General features: G+C 35.9%; 1 protein-coding gene across 3 annotated transcripts in view; it reads right to left on the minus strand.

Moving 5' to 3' along the window:
* Positions 1 to 19,149, minus strand: part of CFAP47 (cilia and flagella associated protein 47) — a 446,504-nt gene that overhangs the window by 251,587 nt on the left and 175,768 nt on the right. For all 3 annotated transcript variants that reach the window (XM_031660417.1, XM_031660416.1, XM_031660418.1), the window contains exon 33: positions 14,267 to 14,459. In XM_031660417.1, the coding sequence (XP_031516277.1) occupies positions 14,267 to 14,459 (193 nt within the window). The remainder of the gene's footprint in view (positions 1 to 14,266; positions 14,460 to 19,149) is intronic.

Below are 19,149 nucleotides of genomic sequence, written 5' to 3' on the forward strand. Positions count from 1 at the left end.
CCAGAAAACATGCAGAAAAATGGCAAAATTGATAACTACTTACTTATCAATAATAATATTGAATGTAAATGAACTAAACTCTCCAATCAATACATACAGTGTGGCTGAATAGATAATAAAAAACAATGCTCAATGATTTGATGATGAAAAGAAACACACTTCACCTATAAAGATACACATAGACTAAAATTATAAAGGGGTGGAAAAAATCTTTCATGCCAATGGAAACCAAAAATGAGCAGGAGTCCCTATACTTACATCAGACAAAATAGATTTCAAGACAAAAACTATCAGAAGAGACAAAGAAGGTCACTATATAATGATAAATTGGTCAATTCAGCAAGAGGCAAAAAAATTGCAAATATATATGCAGCAAACACTGGAGCACCCAATATGTAAAGCAGATGTTATTAGAGCTTAAGAGACAGATATAACCCAATATAATAATAGCTGGAGACTTCAACACCCCACTTTCAACATTTGACAGCTCTTTCAGACAGAAAATCAACAAAGAAACATCAGACTTCACCTGCACTATAGACAAAATGGACCTAATAGACAGTTACAGAACATTTAATCTGAAGGCTACAGAATACACATTGTTTTCCTCAGCACATGGATCATTCTCAAAAATAGATTATATGTTAAGGCACAAAAAGTCTTAAAATTTTTTAAAAAATGAATCATATCAAGCATCTTCCCTGAACACAATGGAATAAAATGAGAAAGGAATAATGAGATAAATTTTGGAAACTATACAAATACATAGAAATTAAACAATATGTTTTCAATGACCAATGGATTAATGGAGAAATTACAAAGGAAATTGAAAAATTTCTTGAAACAAATTATAATGGAAAAAACATACCAAGCCTACGGGATACATCAAAAACAGTAATAAGGGAGAATTTTATAGCTATAAGTGCCTGCCTTAAAAACAGGAAAATTTTAAATTAACAACCTAATGATGCATACTAAAAAACTAGAAAAGCAAGAGCAAAACAAGCCCAAAATTAGTAGAAAAAAAGAAATAATCAAGATCATAGCAGAAATAAATTCATTTAAAATGAAAACAATAAAACAAAAGATCAACAAAATAAAAAGCTGATGTGGACCGGAAGCAGTGACTCATGCCTGTAATTCCAGCACTTTGGGAGGCCGAGGCTGACAGATCATGAGGTCAGGAGATTGAGACCATCCTGGCTAACACGGTGAAACCCCGTCTCTACTAAAAAAAAAAAAAAAAAAAAATTAGCCAGGCATGGTGGCGGGCACCTATAGTCTCAGCTACTCAGGAGGCTGAGGCAGGAGAATGGTATGAACCTGGGAGGCGGAGCTTGCAGTGAGCCGAGATTACGCCACTGCACTCCAGCCTGGGCGACAGAGTGAGACTCCATACCAAATAAATAAATAAATAAATAAATAAATAAATAAATAAAAATTTTTAAAAAGCTGATGTGTTGAAAAGGAAAACAAAATTGACAAACCTTTAGACAGACCATCTAAGAAAAAAAGAGAGAAGAAAGAAAGAAATAAGAGATGAAAAAGTAGACATTACAACTGATACTGCAACAACTCAAAAGATCATTAGAAGCCACTATGAGCAACTATATGTCAATAAATTGGAAAATCTAGAAGAAATGGACAAATTCCTAGATACATATAAACTACCAACTTTGAACCGTGAAGATATCCAAAACTTAAACAGACCAATAACAAGTAACATGATTGAAGCCATAATAAAAAGTCTCCCAGTAACGAAAAGCCCAGAACCTGATGGATTCACTGCTGTATTCTACCAAACACTTAAAGAACTAATACCAATCCTATTTAAATTATTCTGAAAAACTGAGGAGGATGGAACAATTCCACACTCATCCTACAAGGCCAGTATTACCCTGATACCAAAACCAGAGAAAAACACATCAAGAAAAGGAAACTACAGGCCAATAAATCTCATGAATATTGATGCAAAAATCTTCAACAAAATGCTAGCAAACTGAATTCAAGAATACATTAAAAACAGCATTAATCATGACCAAGGAGGATTTATCTCTGGGATGTAAGGATGGTTCAACATATGCAAATCAACAAATGTGATACATCATATCAACAGAATAAAGAATAAAAAACATATAATCATTTCAATTGATGCTGAAAAAGCATTTGATAAAATTCAACATCTCTTATTAAAAACCCTCAAAAAGCTGAGTATTGAAGGAACATAACATAATAACAGCTACATATGACAAACCCGAAGCTAGCATCATACCGAATGGGGAATAACTGAAAGCCTTTCCTCTGATGTATGGAACACAAGGATACTCACTTTTAGCACTGTCATTCAACAAAGTACTGTAAATCCTAGCTAGGGTAATCAGACAACAAAATAAAGTAATAAGAATCCAAATTGATAAAGAAAAGTCAAATTATCCTTGTTTGAAAATGATATGATCTTACATTTGGAGAAACCTAAAGATTCCTCCAAAAAACCATTAGAATAAAAAACAAATTCAGTAAAGCTGCAGACTACAAAATCCACATGTACAAATCAGTACCATTTCTACATGCCGATAGCCAACAATCTGAAGGAGAACTAAAAACAGTAGCTAAACAATGGGTGCACATGGATATAAAGACAGAGATGATAGACACCGGAGACTCAAAAAGGGTTGAGAGTGGGAGGAGGTCAAGGACTGAAAAATTACCTATTGGATACAATGTTCACTATTTGGGTAATGAGCACACTAGAAGCCCAATCCCCACTGGTATGCAATATATCCATGTCACAAAAATGCACGTGTACCCTCTGAATCTAAAATAAAATTAAATATAATTTGAAAACTAAAATGCAACAGTTGCAGTGTGAAAAAAATGTCTAACATACTACTTGGTCTATTTCAAAATAAACAACTTGATAAGAGAGAGAAAGGGAGAGAGAAAGAGAGGGATTGAGTAATTCAAACTATGAAGAAAAGTTGAGAGTTCAGAGAGTTATTTGTATCTCCAGATGAAAAACTACAGATTTACGTCATATTAGATGCAGTTACTCTTATGAAATATCTGTGATGAATCAATTTTTGTGAGGAGAGATGTATTTTCAGTGCACAGGGATGCTATGGAAATGATTCTAGTAAAGGTAATAAACATTTCAATTTTATATCTGTCAGGTATTTTCATATATAAATCTACTGTTTAAATATCAGCTTTTAAAAAAATCTAATTTTGTCCATAATTGTATCCTATTCCTCCCTCCATACATAGGAAACTTCAAAATAAATAAATGATAAAGTTCATAATGGTCATGCCACCCTCCAGTTTCACCTGTTTAAATCTCTGGAAGGTCCTAGTACTTGATTAGCATAGTACATATTATGTCAAATTTTAATACAATAACTTCTCATCACAGACACTATGGTGGTGCAGTACCTTGCCAAACAATATTGACTTGTTTGATTTTTATTATCCTCATATTTTTAACATTAGAAATAAAAACTCTCTATAGATGTTTATTTGACAATAATGTTCCAAGTGTTGTGATAAATAATATGAGTAAAGAGCCTACAATAGAGCCAAACACTTAGTAAACATTCAATATTTTTGTGATTATGATTTTTTATTTTTGCTAATAATAAAAAACTAGAAAAACCTCTGCAATAAAGGACTTAAATTCTTATGGGAAAGAGAAACAAGTAGAAACAAAAGTGAAAACCATACGACAAACACTTTAATAAGCTTACATAAAGAATAAGGCAAGGAAGATGTATCCCATCTAGTCTTGGGGAGATTGTGGGAAGGTTTCCTAGAAGAGCTGACGTCTGTAATGAGACTTGAATTGTGAGGATAAAGAGACATTGAAAAGAGATTCCAGACAAAGCAAAAAGTATTATAAAATTTAAATGCAGAAAGAAGCAGACAGAGTCACCAGTAGGGGCCTCCTTGAACTCTAAAGCCAAGTTGCCTCCACCACTGGAGTGAACACCTGCATGAAGGCAGGAGCCCCAGCACCCACTAGCACCCTAATGCAGCTGATGTGCATGCACCCCATTGTGCTGCTGCTGGCATGTACAAATTAGGAAGGATCCTGTTGCCACCACACTATGAAAGGCTTTGGCCGACACTACTCACAAGAGTGTAGTGACCAGCAGTCTGGGAGCACCTCACCCTCCACTCCCACCCAGTGCAGTCAATTCCTAAACTCGAGGAGCCAGAGAACAAAGTCAGGGCCTGACACATATTCTCCAGAGTTAGAGCACACAGTCTAGGAGTAGATAACTGAGTGCTGGCCTTCTAAAATCTTCCAGAAATGAAGACAGCCAGCTGAATCCACCTTATACCACAATCAAATCATCAAGGTCATAAAATAAGATAACAGAAAAAAGAAAAAACATCCAAAGGTCAGCAACTCTAATGGCTGAAGAAATATCAGCCCACAAAAATGAGGAAGAACCAGTCCAAGAACTCTGACAACTCAAAAAGCCAGAGTGCCTTCTTTCCCCAAGCTACTGCATCGCTTCTCAAGGATTATGAACCAGGCTGAGTTGACTGAAATGACAGAAATAGAATTCAGAGATGGATAGGAATAAGGATCATGGGGATGCAGGAGTATGTTGAAACACAATCCAAGGAAAGTAGGGCTCATAATAAAATAATACAGGAGCTGACTGACAAAATAGCCAGTAGAGAAAAGAATGTAATCGACCTCACAGAGCTTAAAAACATACTACAAAAATTTCATAATGCAGTCACAAGTATTAATAGCAGAATAGACAAAGATGTAAAGAAAATCTCAGAGCTTGAAGACTGGCTTTCTGAAATAAGACAGTCAGACTCGGGAGGCTAAGGCGGGCAGATCACAAAGTCAGGAGATCGAGACCATCCTAGCTAACAAAATGAAATCCCGTCTCTAATAAAAATACAAAAAAATTAGCTGGGCATGGTGGCGGGTGCCTGTACTCCCAGCTACCCAGGAGGCTGAGGCAGGAGAATGGCATGAACCTGGGAGGTGGAGCTTGCAGTGAGATGAGATCATGCCACTGCATTCCCACCTGGGCAACAGAGTGAGACGCCATTAAAAAAAAAAAAAAAAAAAAAAAAGACAGTCAGACAAGAATAGAGAAAAACAAATTAAAAGGAAGGAACAAAACATCCAAGAAATATGGGGTTATATAAAAAGACCAAATCTATGATTCACTGGTGTCCCTGAACCCCACACGGAGAGTGTAAACAACTTGGAAAACATATTTCAGGGTATCATCTATGAGAACTTCTCCAACCTAGCTAGAGGGGCCAACATTCAAATATAGGAAATGAAGAGAACTTACTGAAGTTCTTACTGAAGTACTTTACTGAAGGTACTTCACAAGAAGATAATCCACAAGACACATAATTATCAGATTCTCCAAGGTCAAAATGAAAGAAAAATTGTTAAAGGCAGCTAGAGAGAAAGGTCAGGTCACCTACAAAGGGAAGTCCATTACACTAACAACAGACATCTCAACAGAAACCCTACAGAAACCAGAAGAGATTGGGGGCCAATATTCAATATTCATAAAGAGAAGAAATTCCAACCCAGAATTTCATATCTGGCCAAATTAAGCTTCATAAGCAAAGGAGAAATAAGATCCTATTCAGACAAGCAAATGTTGGAATTTGTTACCACCAGACCTGCCTTACAAGGGCTCCTGAAAGAAGCACTAAATATAGAAAGAAAAGACCATTGCCGGCCATTACAAAAGCACCTGTAAGTGACACTATAAAGCAACCACACAAACAAGTCTGCATAGTAACCAGCTAACATCATGATGACAGGATCAAAGCCACACACATCAATACTAACTTTGAATTTAAAGGGGTTATATGCCCCAGTTAAAAGGCACAGAGTGGTAAGCTGGATAAAGAACAGAGACCCATTGGTATACTGTCGTCAAGAGACTCTTCTCATGCAATGACACCCATAGTCTCAAAATGCATGGATGGAGAAAAATCTACCAAGCAAATGGAAAACAAAAATAAAAGTAGGGGTTGCGATCTACATCTCAGACAAAACCAAAGCAGATCAAAAGAGACAAGGAAGGGCATTACATAATGGTAAAGGGTTCAATTCAACAAGAATGCCTAACTATCCTAAATAAATATACACCCAATACAGGAGCACCTAGATTAATAAAGCAAGTCCTTAGAGACCTTCAAAAAGACAAACTCCCACACAATAATAGTGGGAGATGTTAACAACCTACTAATAGTATTAGACAGATCATCAAGGCAGAAAATTAACAAAGATATTCAGGACCTGAACTCAGCACTGGATCAAATGAACCTGACAGACATCCAGAGAACTATCCACCCAAAAGCAACAGGATATACATTTTTCTAATTGCCACATGACACATACTCTAAAATCAATCACATAATTGGACACAAAACACAAAATATGCTTCAGCAAGTGCAAAATAGCTGAAATCATAACGACCACTTCTTGGGCCACAGAGTAATAAAATTAGAAATCAAGACTAAAAAATTCACTCAAAACCATATATTACATGGAAATTGAATAACCTGATCCTGAATAACTTTGGGGTGAATAATGAAATTAAGGCAGAAATCAAGAAGTTCTTTGAAACTAATGAGATAAAAGATACAACATACTAGAATCTCTGGGAAACATCTAAGGCAATGTTAAAAGGAAACTGTACGGCACTAAATGCCCACACGAAAAGCTAGAAACATCTCAATTTAACAACATAACATGACAATTAAAAGTACTAGAGAGTCAAGAGCAAACAATCCCCAAAACTATCAGAAGACAAGAAATAACCAAAATCAGAACTGAACTGAAGGAAGGAGATTGAGGCATGAAAAACCACTCAAAAGATGAACAAATCCAGGAGCTGAGTTTGTGGAAAAAAAATGAAATAGACCATTAGCTAGAATAAGAAAGAAGACAATAGGGAAGATCTGAATAAGCACAGTTAGAAATTACAAAGGGTACCAGTCACCCCATAGAAATACAAATAATTATCAGAGAATATTATGAGTATCTCTAAGCACATAAACTAGAAAATCTAGAATACATGGATAAATTCCTGGACACAGACACCCTCCAAAGACTGAGCTAGGAAGAAATTGAATCCCTGAACAAACCAATAATGAGCTCCAAAACTGAATCAGAAATAAATCATCTACCAGCCATAAAAAGCCCAGGACCATATGGATTCACAGTCAAATTCTACCAGATGTACAAAGAAGAGCTGGTATCATTTCTACTGAACTTATTCCCCAAAATTGAGAAGGAAGCCCTCCTCCCTAACTCATTCTATGAGTCCAGCATCATCCTGATACCAGACCTGGCAGAGACACAACAACAAAAAAATGAAATCTTTTTAGGCCAATATCCTTGATGAACATCGGTGTAAGAATCCTCACCAAAATACTGGCAAACTGAATTCAGCAGCATGTCAAAAAGCTAATCTACCATGATCAAGTAGTCTTTATCCCTGAAACACAAGGCTAATTCAATGTATGCAAATAAAAATATGTGATTCATCACATAAACAGAACTAAAGAGAAAAAGTTCATGATTATCTCAATTGATGCAGAAATGGCTTTCAATAAAACTCAACATCCCTTCATGTCAAAAACTCTCAATAAACTAGGTATTGAAGGAACATACCTCTAAATAATAAGAGCTCTCTATATTAAACCCATAGCCAATATCATACTGAATGGGCAAAGATGGAAGCATTCCCTTTGAAAACCAGCACAAATCAAGGATGCTCTCTCACTAGTCCTATTTAACATAGTGTTGGAAGTCCTGGCCAGAGCAGTTGGGCAAGAGAAAGAAATAAAGGATATCCAAATAAGAAGAAAGGAAGTCAAATATTTCCTGTTTCCAGACAACACGATTCCATATGTAAAAAACTCCTTAGTCTCAACCCAAAAGCTCCTTCTGCTGATAAACAATTCAGCAAAGTCTCGAGATACAAAATGAATGTACAGAAAAATCACTAACATTCCTAAACACCAACAACAGTCAAGCAAGAGCCAAATCAGGAATGTAATCACATTCACAATTGCCACAAAAATTATAAAACACCTAGGAATATCAAGGGAGGTGAAAGATCTCTACAAGGAGAATTAACAAAACACTGCTGAAAGAAATCAGAGATGATACCAACAAATGGAAGAATCATCCCATGCTCATGGATAGGAAGAATCAATATTGTTAAAATGGGCACATGGCCCACAGCAATTTATACATTCAATGCTATTTCTATAACACTACTAATGACACTCTTCACAGAACTAGAAATAACTATTTTAAAATTCATAAGGCACCAAAAAAGAGCCCAAATTGCCAGGGCAATCCTAAACAAAAAGAACATAGCTGGAGGCTTCACTGTATCCAACTTCAAACTATACAAAGCGGCTACAGTAACAAAAAGGGGATGCTGTTACAAAAACAGACACATAAACCAATGGAATACAATAGAGCTCAGACATAAGGTCGCACACCTACAACTATCTGATCTTTGATAAAATTGACAAAAACAAGCAATGGGAAAAGGACTCCCCATTCAACAAATAGTGACAGAAAAACTGGCTAACCATATGCAGAAGATTGAAACTGGACCCCTTCCTTAAACTATATACAAAAATCAATCCAAATTGTATTAAAAAGTTAAATGTAAAACCTAAAAGTATAAAAACCCTGGAGGACAACTTTGGCACTACCATTCCTCATGTAGAAATGAGAAAAAATTTCATGACAAAGACACCAAAAGCAATTGCAACCAAAGAAAAAATTGACAAATGGGATCTGTTTAAACAAGCAAGCTTTTGCACAGCAAAAGAAACTATCAACAGAGTAAACAGACAACCTACAGAATGGGAGAAAAGGTTTGCAATCTATGCACCTGACAAAGGTCTAATATAAGGAATATAAGGTCACCTATAAGGAACTTAAACAAATTTACAAGCCAAAAAGAAACAATCCATTAAAAAGTAGGCAAAGGACATGAATAGACACTTTTCAAAAGACATGCATGCAGCCTAGAAGCATATGAATAAAAGCTTAACATCACTGACCATTAGAGAAATGCAAATAAAGACCACAGTGCAATACCATCTCACACCAGTCAGAATGGCTTTTATTAAAAAGTCAAAAAGTAGGCCGGGTACGGTGGCTCACACCTGTAATCCCAACACTTTGGGAGGCCAAGGTGGGTGGATCACGAGGTCAGGAGATCGAGACCATCCTGGTCAACATGGTAAAACCCCGTCTCTACTAAAAATACAAAAATTAGCTGGGCGTGGTGGCACGTGCCTGTAATCCCAGCTACTCAGGAGACTGAGGCAGGAGAATTGCTTGAACCTGGGAGGTAGAGGTTGCAGTGAGCTGAGATCGCGCCACTGGACTCCAGCCTGGTGACAGAGCTAGACTCCATCTCAAAAAAATAAAATATTAAAAAATAAAGTCGAAAAGTAACAGGGGCTGGAGAGGTTGCAGAGAAAAAGGTACACTTATAAACTGTCGCTGGGAGTGTAAATTAGTTCAACCATTGTGGAAGACAGTGTGGCCATTCCCCAAAGACCTAAAAATGGAACTACCATTCAACCCAGAAATCTCATTATTGCGTATATACCCAAGCAATATAATTTGTTCTATCATAAAGACACATGCAGGTATATATTCATTGCAGCACTGCTCGCAATAGCAAAGACATACAATCAACCTACATGCCCATCAACGGTAGACTGCGTGAACAAAACACGGTGCATATACACCATGGAATAATATGCAGCCAGAAGAAAGAATGAGATCATGTCCCTTGCAGGAACTGGAGGCCATTATCCTTAGCAAACTAATGAAGGAACAAATATGGCATGTTCTCACTTTAAAGTGGAGGCTAAATGATGAGAACACATGGACACATAGAGGAGAACAGCAGATACTGGGGCCTACCAGAGGGTGGAGGATGGGAGGAGGGAGAGCATCAGAAGAAATAACTAATAGGTACTAGGCTTAATACCTGGATGATGAAATAATCTATATAACAAACCCCCGTGACATGAGTTTACCTATATAACAAACCTGAACAGGTACCCATGAACTTAAAATAAAAGTGAAAAAAAAAAAAAAAAAAAGAAAAGGAAGCAGCAGCCATTCAATAGTTTACTGCGCTGAAGTATAATGTGCAAAAGTGAATGTAGAGAGTTATGGTTATAAGGTATGGTAGATATTGAAATTAATAAAATACCATTAAAGGATTTTAGGCAAGAGTCTGATGCTAAAATTTGTGTTTTATGAAGAACCAAGTATGGCTGTGTAAGCAACAAACAGATGGGCAAATGGCAGGACTGGATGTGGTAAATATGAGAGGGTGACATTGATGGAAACGATATAAATTACAAGAGTGACAGGGGAGCTAGAAAAAAGTAGGTAGATTCAGAAGATAATTTGTGGATAGAATCAAAATAAATTGTTGGTTGGTGATTAATTAGATGTAAGAAGGAGGGATGCCTAGATTTTTCACCAGTGAAATTTGAGGTGCTTATGGGACATTCTAATGAAGGTGTTCATAAGGGGTAAGATATACAGAACTAGAGGTGAGGAGGTAGGTCTAAGATAGATTTGGATCTGGGAGGCATTGGAAGAGTAACAAAACCACAAGAGGATATAGATGGCCAAAATGTGGAGGTTTGGAGCAAAGACAGAAGAAGGAAAATATCAATGTGATGAAGGAAAGAAGCCTTGAACAGAGAATGCTAAGAAGGGTCTTGAGAGCCACAAAGAAAACCAAAATGTTTTAGCTAGCATACAAGGGTGAGACAGGAAATCTGAGGAAAGATGGTGTCTGTATATCAGAGAGTAGAGGAAATGCCTCCCTTTGAATGTGAACAACTCTAATGCTCAAAAAGCTTGTAATTTTTAGGCAGAAGCCACAGTGAGCAGTATCTTCTGGAAACACTTATAGTTAAAATCTAAGTGTTTATTCCCTGAATGGTCAAGGGAAAAATAAATAAATAGAGATTGAAGGATAGGTGAAAGGCACATAAAGGAAGATATTGAAAAGAAAAGAGAAATAAGAAAAAGGTAACATAGAAATAAGAATCCTAGATAAATAGGAAGATTTAGAAAAGTAATTTGGGAAAAAGAAAGAATGTTATTTATATATTGTAATAAATGAAGGAAAATAGTAGCAGAGGAGAAGAGAGAATGTATAAGATGAGCAGAACAAAGCCAAGACAAGAGTGCACATTAGTACATCAACACAAAATAAGTCTGTATACAATACTATTTATAGGTTAATTATATCCTCAAGGGAAAAAGTATAATATTTGATACAATAATAAGCTGTTGGCTTGTCTCTGTTTCTGTCAGATGTTCAGCTTTTCAACTAGTTTTAAATACTTGAACATGTTTTCAACTTCTTTTGGCTTTATCTATATAACCATCCATTTAGCCATTGATCTATTTAAGAGATATTTATTCAGCACCTTCAATGTGCTCACACAGGATTTAAAGCTTGGTGCGGAACTTACAGATATTCGCTACATTAATATTTTAGAAAACATGAGTTGTATCTAACATTATTAAAGACTTGAAATTTAGGTCAATGATTACCTAAAACACACAAATAATTTTACATAAATTGCAATGTACTGAAGTTTATGAATTTTCTGAAGGACTTTTATACTGTATAGGTCATCAGAGCAATGGATTCAGATTTATTAGACATATTGCTTAATGAGTCTAACAATGAAATCATTATTTTTTGCTTTAAAAAAATGTATTACTAAACTATTTTTAAATAGACAGTTTTTTAAAGCATTTTTAGGTTTGCAGCAAAATGAATCAGAAGTTACAGAGAGTTACCACACACACAATCCTCCCCCATCATCAACCTTTTGCATTGCAGTGGTGCATTTATTACAATTGATGAACCTACATTAACAAATCATTATCACCCAAAGTTCACAGTTTACATCAGGACCCACTCTTAATATTATACATTCTATGGGTTTTAACAAATGTATAATGACATGTATTCACAATTATAGTATCAGAGTAGTGTCACTACCTTAAACGTCCTGTGTACACTACCTATTCATTACTCCTTCCCCACTAATGCCTAGTATCCACTGATCTTTTGCCTGTCTCTATGGTTTTACATTTTCCAGAAAGTCCTATAGTTGAAACCACACAGTATGTAGCCTTTTCAAATTGGCTCCTTTTACCTAGTAATACATCTGTAAGTTTTCTCCATGTCTTTTCATGACTTGATAGCTCACTTCATTTTACTGCTGAATAATACATTGTTCTTTGATGGAGGGAGTTTACCTCTTTTTTGCCTCCTGCCATGTGAGGACATAGTGTTCCTCTTGTTTGGAGTGTGCATCGTCTAGGCACCATCTTGGAAACAGAGAGCAGCCCTTATTAGACATAGAACCTGCCTGTATCTTAATCTTGGATTTCTCAGCCTTTCGATCTGTGAGAGATAAATTTCTATTCTTTATAAATTTCCCAGTCTATGGTATTCTGTTATACCAGGACAAAGCTAAGACAGTATGTGTCTGTTATTTTGTTAGGCACAGTTCTAGGCTCTGGGAATAAATGAGACAAGATTGTTCCTTGGCTAATTAAGAAGGTCACATTCCTAATTAGCCAAGGAACAATCTTGTCTCATTTATTCAGAAGGTCACATTCTACTGGAAGACACAGATGATAAACAAATATATTTATGTTTACAATTACATTTATATTTTAAAAGTGCTATTGAAAATAAAAATAGAGCAGGAAAGAGTAGGACTGAAGGATGTGCTGTTTTAGAGAAGATACTGATAAACATTCTCAGATAAGGTGACATTTAATCAATGACTTGAATGAAATGAGAAAGGAAACCATGAAGATATCCGGTAAAATAATGCTCTAGTCAAAGGGAACAGGAAGCACAAAGGCTTTGTAAAGGCATTGGACTCAGTGTGCTAAAAAACAGCAAAGAGGTAAATGTCTATAATATATTATCTGGAAAAAATGCAGCAAAATCTTTGAAATTAACTTGCATAGGCCACTGTGTTGGTAAAATTAGAACCATAATACTTTTATAACAAATTAACATGTTAATTTTTAATACATGCACATATTTTATGAAACCCTGGTCAAACTGTTACTCTACAATAATCAAACCAATTTTTATGTGTTTTTGTGTAGTTCACCTTAGCATTATTTATTTGTACTTTGTTTTTTGTATTTTAATGGGGCAAATATATTTTTATAAGATATAAATTTTGATATTTTCAGCATGTCAATTAGAAGGTAATACAGTATTCTACGTTTGTCGTTCTCAAATACCAACATATCGATATATCTTTTTCAATCTTGGTGTTTTCTTGAATGTTTTCTAAAATAGCACCTTCAATTTAAGGGCAATCATAATTCAAAGTCTCATTTTTAAACTGAACTCTTAATCTTCCCCTTACTTGTAAAGTTTGAATTAAATTCTGTATATTGGATATTAAAAAATTATTTCATGTTAAAAAACAGTTTACTCTAAACACAACAGGTTTGTATGTACTTGGAAGAAAGGAGTTGAATTGAAGCTAAAGGAACAACGACCGTGCGTACTGTCCTTACTACTGTCTGTGAACACCAACATGTCTCAGCACCACACTACATAATTTACAAGAGGCTTATGACTCAGTTAAAAAAAAAAACCTGCATTTTAAGGACAGTTCTGTTAGAATGTAAATTCATTTTAAACACAAGGATGTGAAATGCCTTTCTAATTTCATTGTAAAATGCCTAATATGACCTACCCTCCAAAGAATTCATGAAGCATTATTACTCTTAGTGATTTCCAACATGATCCTCATATGACATGTGAGATGTTTTCTAGAAGATTTTACTTTATCTCAACTAGTTATGTACTAAGTTTGAGCAGTGTCACCTATATATTTAATACTCTATACAGTTGAAAATGTCAGCAATGATTAAGGCTTTCATTTCTAGAGTTCCTCCATATGCTTTTAAAATCAGTTATTCTTCAAAATAAGTTAAAGAAGCATCTTTTATTATTTCCATTTTACATGTGAGGAAACATATCTTGAAGATGTTAAGGAGGCATAATTTTTGTAGAACAGAAAGTAAATGTTGGAGAGGGGTCTAGAATCCACGGATTCTGAGTGGATAATGTGTCCATGGCTCCTTCTCCATCATCACACTACAATTTGCAATAATTTGTTTAAAGAAAAAATCACTTCTCACCTTTGTGACAGTTTTTCCATATCACATGTCGAGTATTCTCATAATTTACGTTCATCCAACTAAGCAAAATTCTTTCAGAATCAGAATATATGTTGCTGGATGCAAAACAAGGATTGACTTTTGCTGTATTTTGCACATATTTGGGGGGCATATTATTGCTGCAGTATGGTACTACACGGGATAGAACAAAAACCTGAAATTGGGAGAGAGAACTTTTATTAGATGCAAATGGAAAAATAGCAAATAAAAATTTGAAGAGAAAATTTTAAAAAACATGACAGGAGATAAAGGTTAAATGGATTCAATTAGAAGTAAAAGAGTAGAACAGATGTGTCCCAATAATGCTCATTTTAAATGGACAATTTTTTGCTTCTGTGGTAGTCTTTAAAGCACTACACTGTATAATTTACAAGAGGCTTATTGTACGTTTAAAACATAACTGCATTTAAGAACATTTCGGTTAGGAGGTAAATTCATTTAAAACACAAGGATGTAGGATGCCTTTCTTATTTCCTTACCAGATCATGCAGCTTAGAAAAATAAGCCAAAGTAAAAGTAAATAAGTTACCAAGTCAAAAATTATTTTCTTACATTTATTTAAGAGGTCTGTTTTAAGATCATAAAAGTGTACAAAATTTGCCATTTGACATATTGTTACCCTATAACTTAAAGTGTGGTATATTTATATCATATCACCATTCACTACATGTATACCCCATGTTTTATTAGGTAGCAATGCAACTGAATTTAAAAATAATTTTAGTAATATTAAGATGAAATAAAGAACTCTGTGTCTGTCAGTAAGGCACTATAATACAGAGCTACTCAAAGTGACACTCTACTAACCACTGTCTACAAGTTCTAGATGAGATGAACAGTTTGTGATCTGCTACCTCACTATATATATCTCAAGAGTTTCTGAATGGAACATTGGCTCACATTAGAGTACACAGTGTAAGTTCAGCTCCTTGATTTATCCCAAACCTTTAATAGACAGTTTTCCAATGGTATGGGTATGAATACAACAATTTGAGTCATATGTGCTATAAAGATACTCTTGATACCCTGCTCATATCTCCTTGGTTCCACCTTTACATTCTGAAGTTTGCTTATTGTGAAAACCTGTAAGTCTCTGCTTGAGGGATTTTTTTTCCTGGCATATGAGAGCACACTCAGCTCACAGAGGGCAAGGCAGGAGTGCCAGAAGATAATGACGACCCAGCAACGGCCCCTTACCAAAGACAGTCAGGGAACTGGTAGTTAATTACTCCAGATTCCTCACCAGTCAGTTAAGTCTGAGACATGTTCTAAAATATATCCTATTGGTTCCCAGTGGCACTGAGCTTCAGTTGCCCACAGTGAAACCTGATTAAAACCACAACTGTTACTGACTTCATTATATGATCTGCTTTAATTTCCTACTCTACTCCTGATGCTTCTTGGGAGCACTTCTGAAATAAACGATTTGCACTCAAAATACTTGTCTCAGCGTCTGCTTTTAGGGGAATCTAACCTGAGATAAGTACTCTTACAGTCAAGGACATGTTAATAGTAAATGAAAAAAAGGGCTCTTTTTCTAAGTAGTTCATAGTTATGCCATGCAGTCTTTCAAATAACTACAGTATACAAATTATTAAAATACATGTGAGCATCCAAAACTGTTCTTTTCTTTGCCACTATAAGAAGTACTTTAAGGCCGGGCGCGGTGGCTCAAGCCTGTAATCCCAGCACTTTGGGAGGCCGAGGCGGGCGGATCATGAGGTCAGGAGATCGAGACCATCCTGGCTAACATGGTGAAACCCCTGTCTCCTACTAAAAAAAATACAAAACTAGCCGGGCGTGGTGGCGGGCGCCTGTAGTCCCAGCTACTCGAGGCTGGAGGCAGGAGAATGGCCTGAACCTGGGAGGCGGCTTGCAGTGAGCCGAGATCAGCCACTGCACTCCAGCCTGGGTGATTACAGCGCCGAGATCCGCCCCCAAAAAAAAAAAAAAGTACTTTAAAATGTGATCCAAAAAATCCATTTCTGAATGCTAGCTATTTATCTAGCATATGTGAATTGCATCATTTTAGCATTTTGTATAGAAGTTTAATGGAACTGCCTTCTTTCTTTCTGGCAGTTTTGTGGTATAGAAGTACTACATTTCAAATCTCACATATTATAAAAATGCAATTTAAAGCCTTTGAAAAGGACCCCCATCAATTTCTGTTTATTTCTGGGAAATACCAAATGATAAATTACTTGAGCACAGCTGATGAGATATATGTTTGGGACTAATGACCTTGACTAAGAATACAGATTTAATGATGGACCCATATGGAGCACGGTTGTAACCTTCAGTATTGGAAGAGGCATTACACTGAGTGCTTAATTCTACAGCAGTGTTTCTAAAATTACCGGTGGTAAAAAAAACTTATTAATTTTCTCTTTACCACAGAATGATAGTTTTGTAAAATACTCTGAAAATAAATTGCTAGAAAAATAAAATGAAGAATTAAAATGTACACACAGTACAAGACTCCATCACTTGCAAATCCAAATACACCTGGGGCAGTAAGTGTTACTATTTATCCATTAACATGCAAACCACACCAAGCATGACTTGAAGGAATGGAGTAAGAATTACAGAATGTGTTGTAACACATTCTCACAATGCAAGAATGTGTTGTGAGCTGTGCCAGCTAAGATGAAATTTGTGTAAATCATATTTCGTGATCCATATTCAGGAAATTCTTTCATGCTCTCAGAAAACATTGTTTCAAATTATCTTTCATTTTTGTTAAAGATTTTATTCAAGAAATGTAATAGCACCCTTTAAAGTCAATACATTGGCCACAAAATAGAACATAGTCCTGGGCTATCCCACTAAGTCACTATGGGACATTTAAAAGACTTCAAAACAACAATGACAAAAGTACTACTAATAGTATACACTTACATATATTGAGTGGTATCCTACCCCTATCATATGCCCTTTCAGGTTCACATGAACTTTGCTATTATATTTGGCTTATTGTTTATTAATGACAACTTTTTAAATTATGTGTTATTTTAACCCATTGGCTTAGAAAACATAATTTTCATTTTTACTTGTCCATAAAAATCTCTGAATTTTTGAGACTAATGAGATATTTGGATTTGTTCTGAAGAATCCTCTTGACTAGGCTAATGTTGACCCAAAGAAAAGAATCAATTGCCAGTTTATGTATGATCTTTCCTTTAGATTTAGAGATGCCTGATGGTTTAACGCTTATTTGGAGTCTCTTTAAATCTCGTTAACTAAAGAAATGTATAGCAATACATTTATAGGACATTCAAGTTACTTGAGAATCCAGATGAGGATAGTGTACCAGATCAAGCACTCATACCTCATTGTCAGTGTTGTGTATTGAGTAATGAGAAATTGCTCATTACTCTGAGGTTGCTGCATGACTAGAAAGCTGAAAATATTTCTCAGACTTGAAGGTTTTCCTGTATTGAAATGGTCCTTGCCCACCATATTCCACTTCTTGTAACCCCTTCTGATGTGAGTGTGAAGTGAGTGGGACACTGGAAGCTATGCTTTGAGTCTCAATCTCTTGGGTTCACTGTTGGTGTGCATTCTGTGTTACAACTATCTTTTACACTTCCTTAAAACTAAGTCAGCATGTTGCTATGTAAAATCTACTGTGTTTCACAGTTTTGATTATCAAACCAAACCCAAGACCATGCTTCTGGTGAAACAGAGTAGGCCCTATATGGCTAACAGTGCAAAAAATCATATTTCCAGCATTAACAACCAGTTACCAAATGAAATGAATTTTCCCACAAGAATTCTCTTCTTACATTCAGTAAGAAAGATAGTTCAGGTTGATGGTGAAAAAGAAGAGGACAGGAGGAGCAAGTCAGGAATCACGCAGAAGAAGGAACTCTCTAGAGGGGGATCTGGGTGGCTGACTCCAAAGGAGACTTCAGACTGCCAGGGGGCAGCATGAGGGCTCTGGACTCCTGGGCCGCAACAGAGAACAACAAGGAAGAAATAAGCATTACCTGCATCAAATTGTTGCATATGGCCAAATTCATGTGATCTTGAAAGAAAGCATGTGTGCCTGTGAGCCTCAGTTTCTTCGTTGCTAAATTGATGATTTCAGTTGTGAGGAATTAATATTAAAAAATTTATTGACAGAGTCTTACACATACTACTCACTATTCAGATCTTAATTTTGCCCTTTCGTTTGAGTCGCTAATTCCTTATTCTATTCAATTCCTCCTTTGTTCTAACTCTCAGTCCTACAGCTCACCCATCTGGGGTTGCAAAGTGTGAAGACAGAACAAAAGCCTCCATTGGTCCTCGTGGACAAGACCTATAGTGCTATATTTGAAAACCTAGGGAATTATTCATGGACTGAAACCAGGACTTGTTTATGCAATAAAGGTATAGAGTATAGAGGTATAATTCATGCTATGTTAATCTACCCACAAATGCAATTTGGCAGGAAGTTAAGTTCGAGAATTTCATAACAACCTGCTTTTGCCTACAGTTGTATGAATCTTAGTGAATATAATTTTATAGCAAGAGACTACTGTGTATTAGATGTAGAGACAATAATTTTCACCAGTACTCATTCATGAATCCTCCCTTTTAGTACTAGAATATTCCTGTAGCTACTCATTCTAGAGAGTGTATTTCTCAACTTTTTTTGCAGTTACATGTGACTATGTGACTGAATTCTGCCTAATGGAATCTGAAATGAAAAAGACATATTTTTTCAGGTCACATCCTTAAAAGGTAACTCCTTGCCTCCAGTACTCCTTTACCTGCTCTTCCTTCTTCAGAGAAATCAGACCCATAAATGAAAGTACCGAGGAGGAAAGAGATACTCCAGAAGCTTTGACCCTCTCATA

Source organism: Papio anubis, chromosome X (genome assembly GCF_008728515.1).
Source record: "Papio anubis isolate 15944 chromosome X, Panubis1.0, whole genome shotgun sequence".
Lineage (NCBI taxonomy): Eukaryota > Metazoa > Chordata > Mammalia > Primates > Cercopithecidae > Papio > Papio anubis.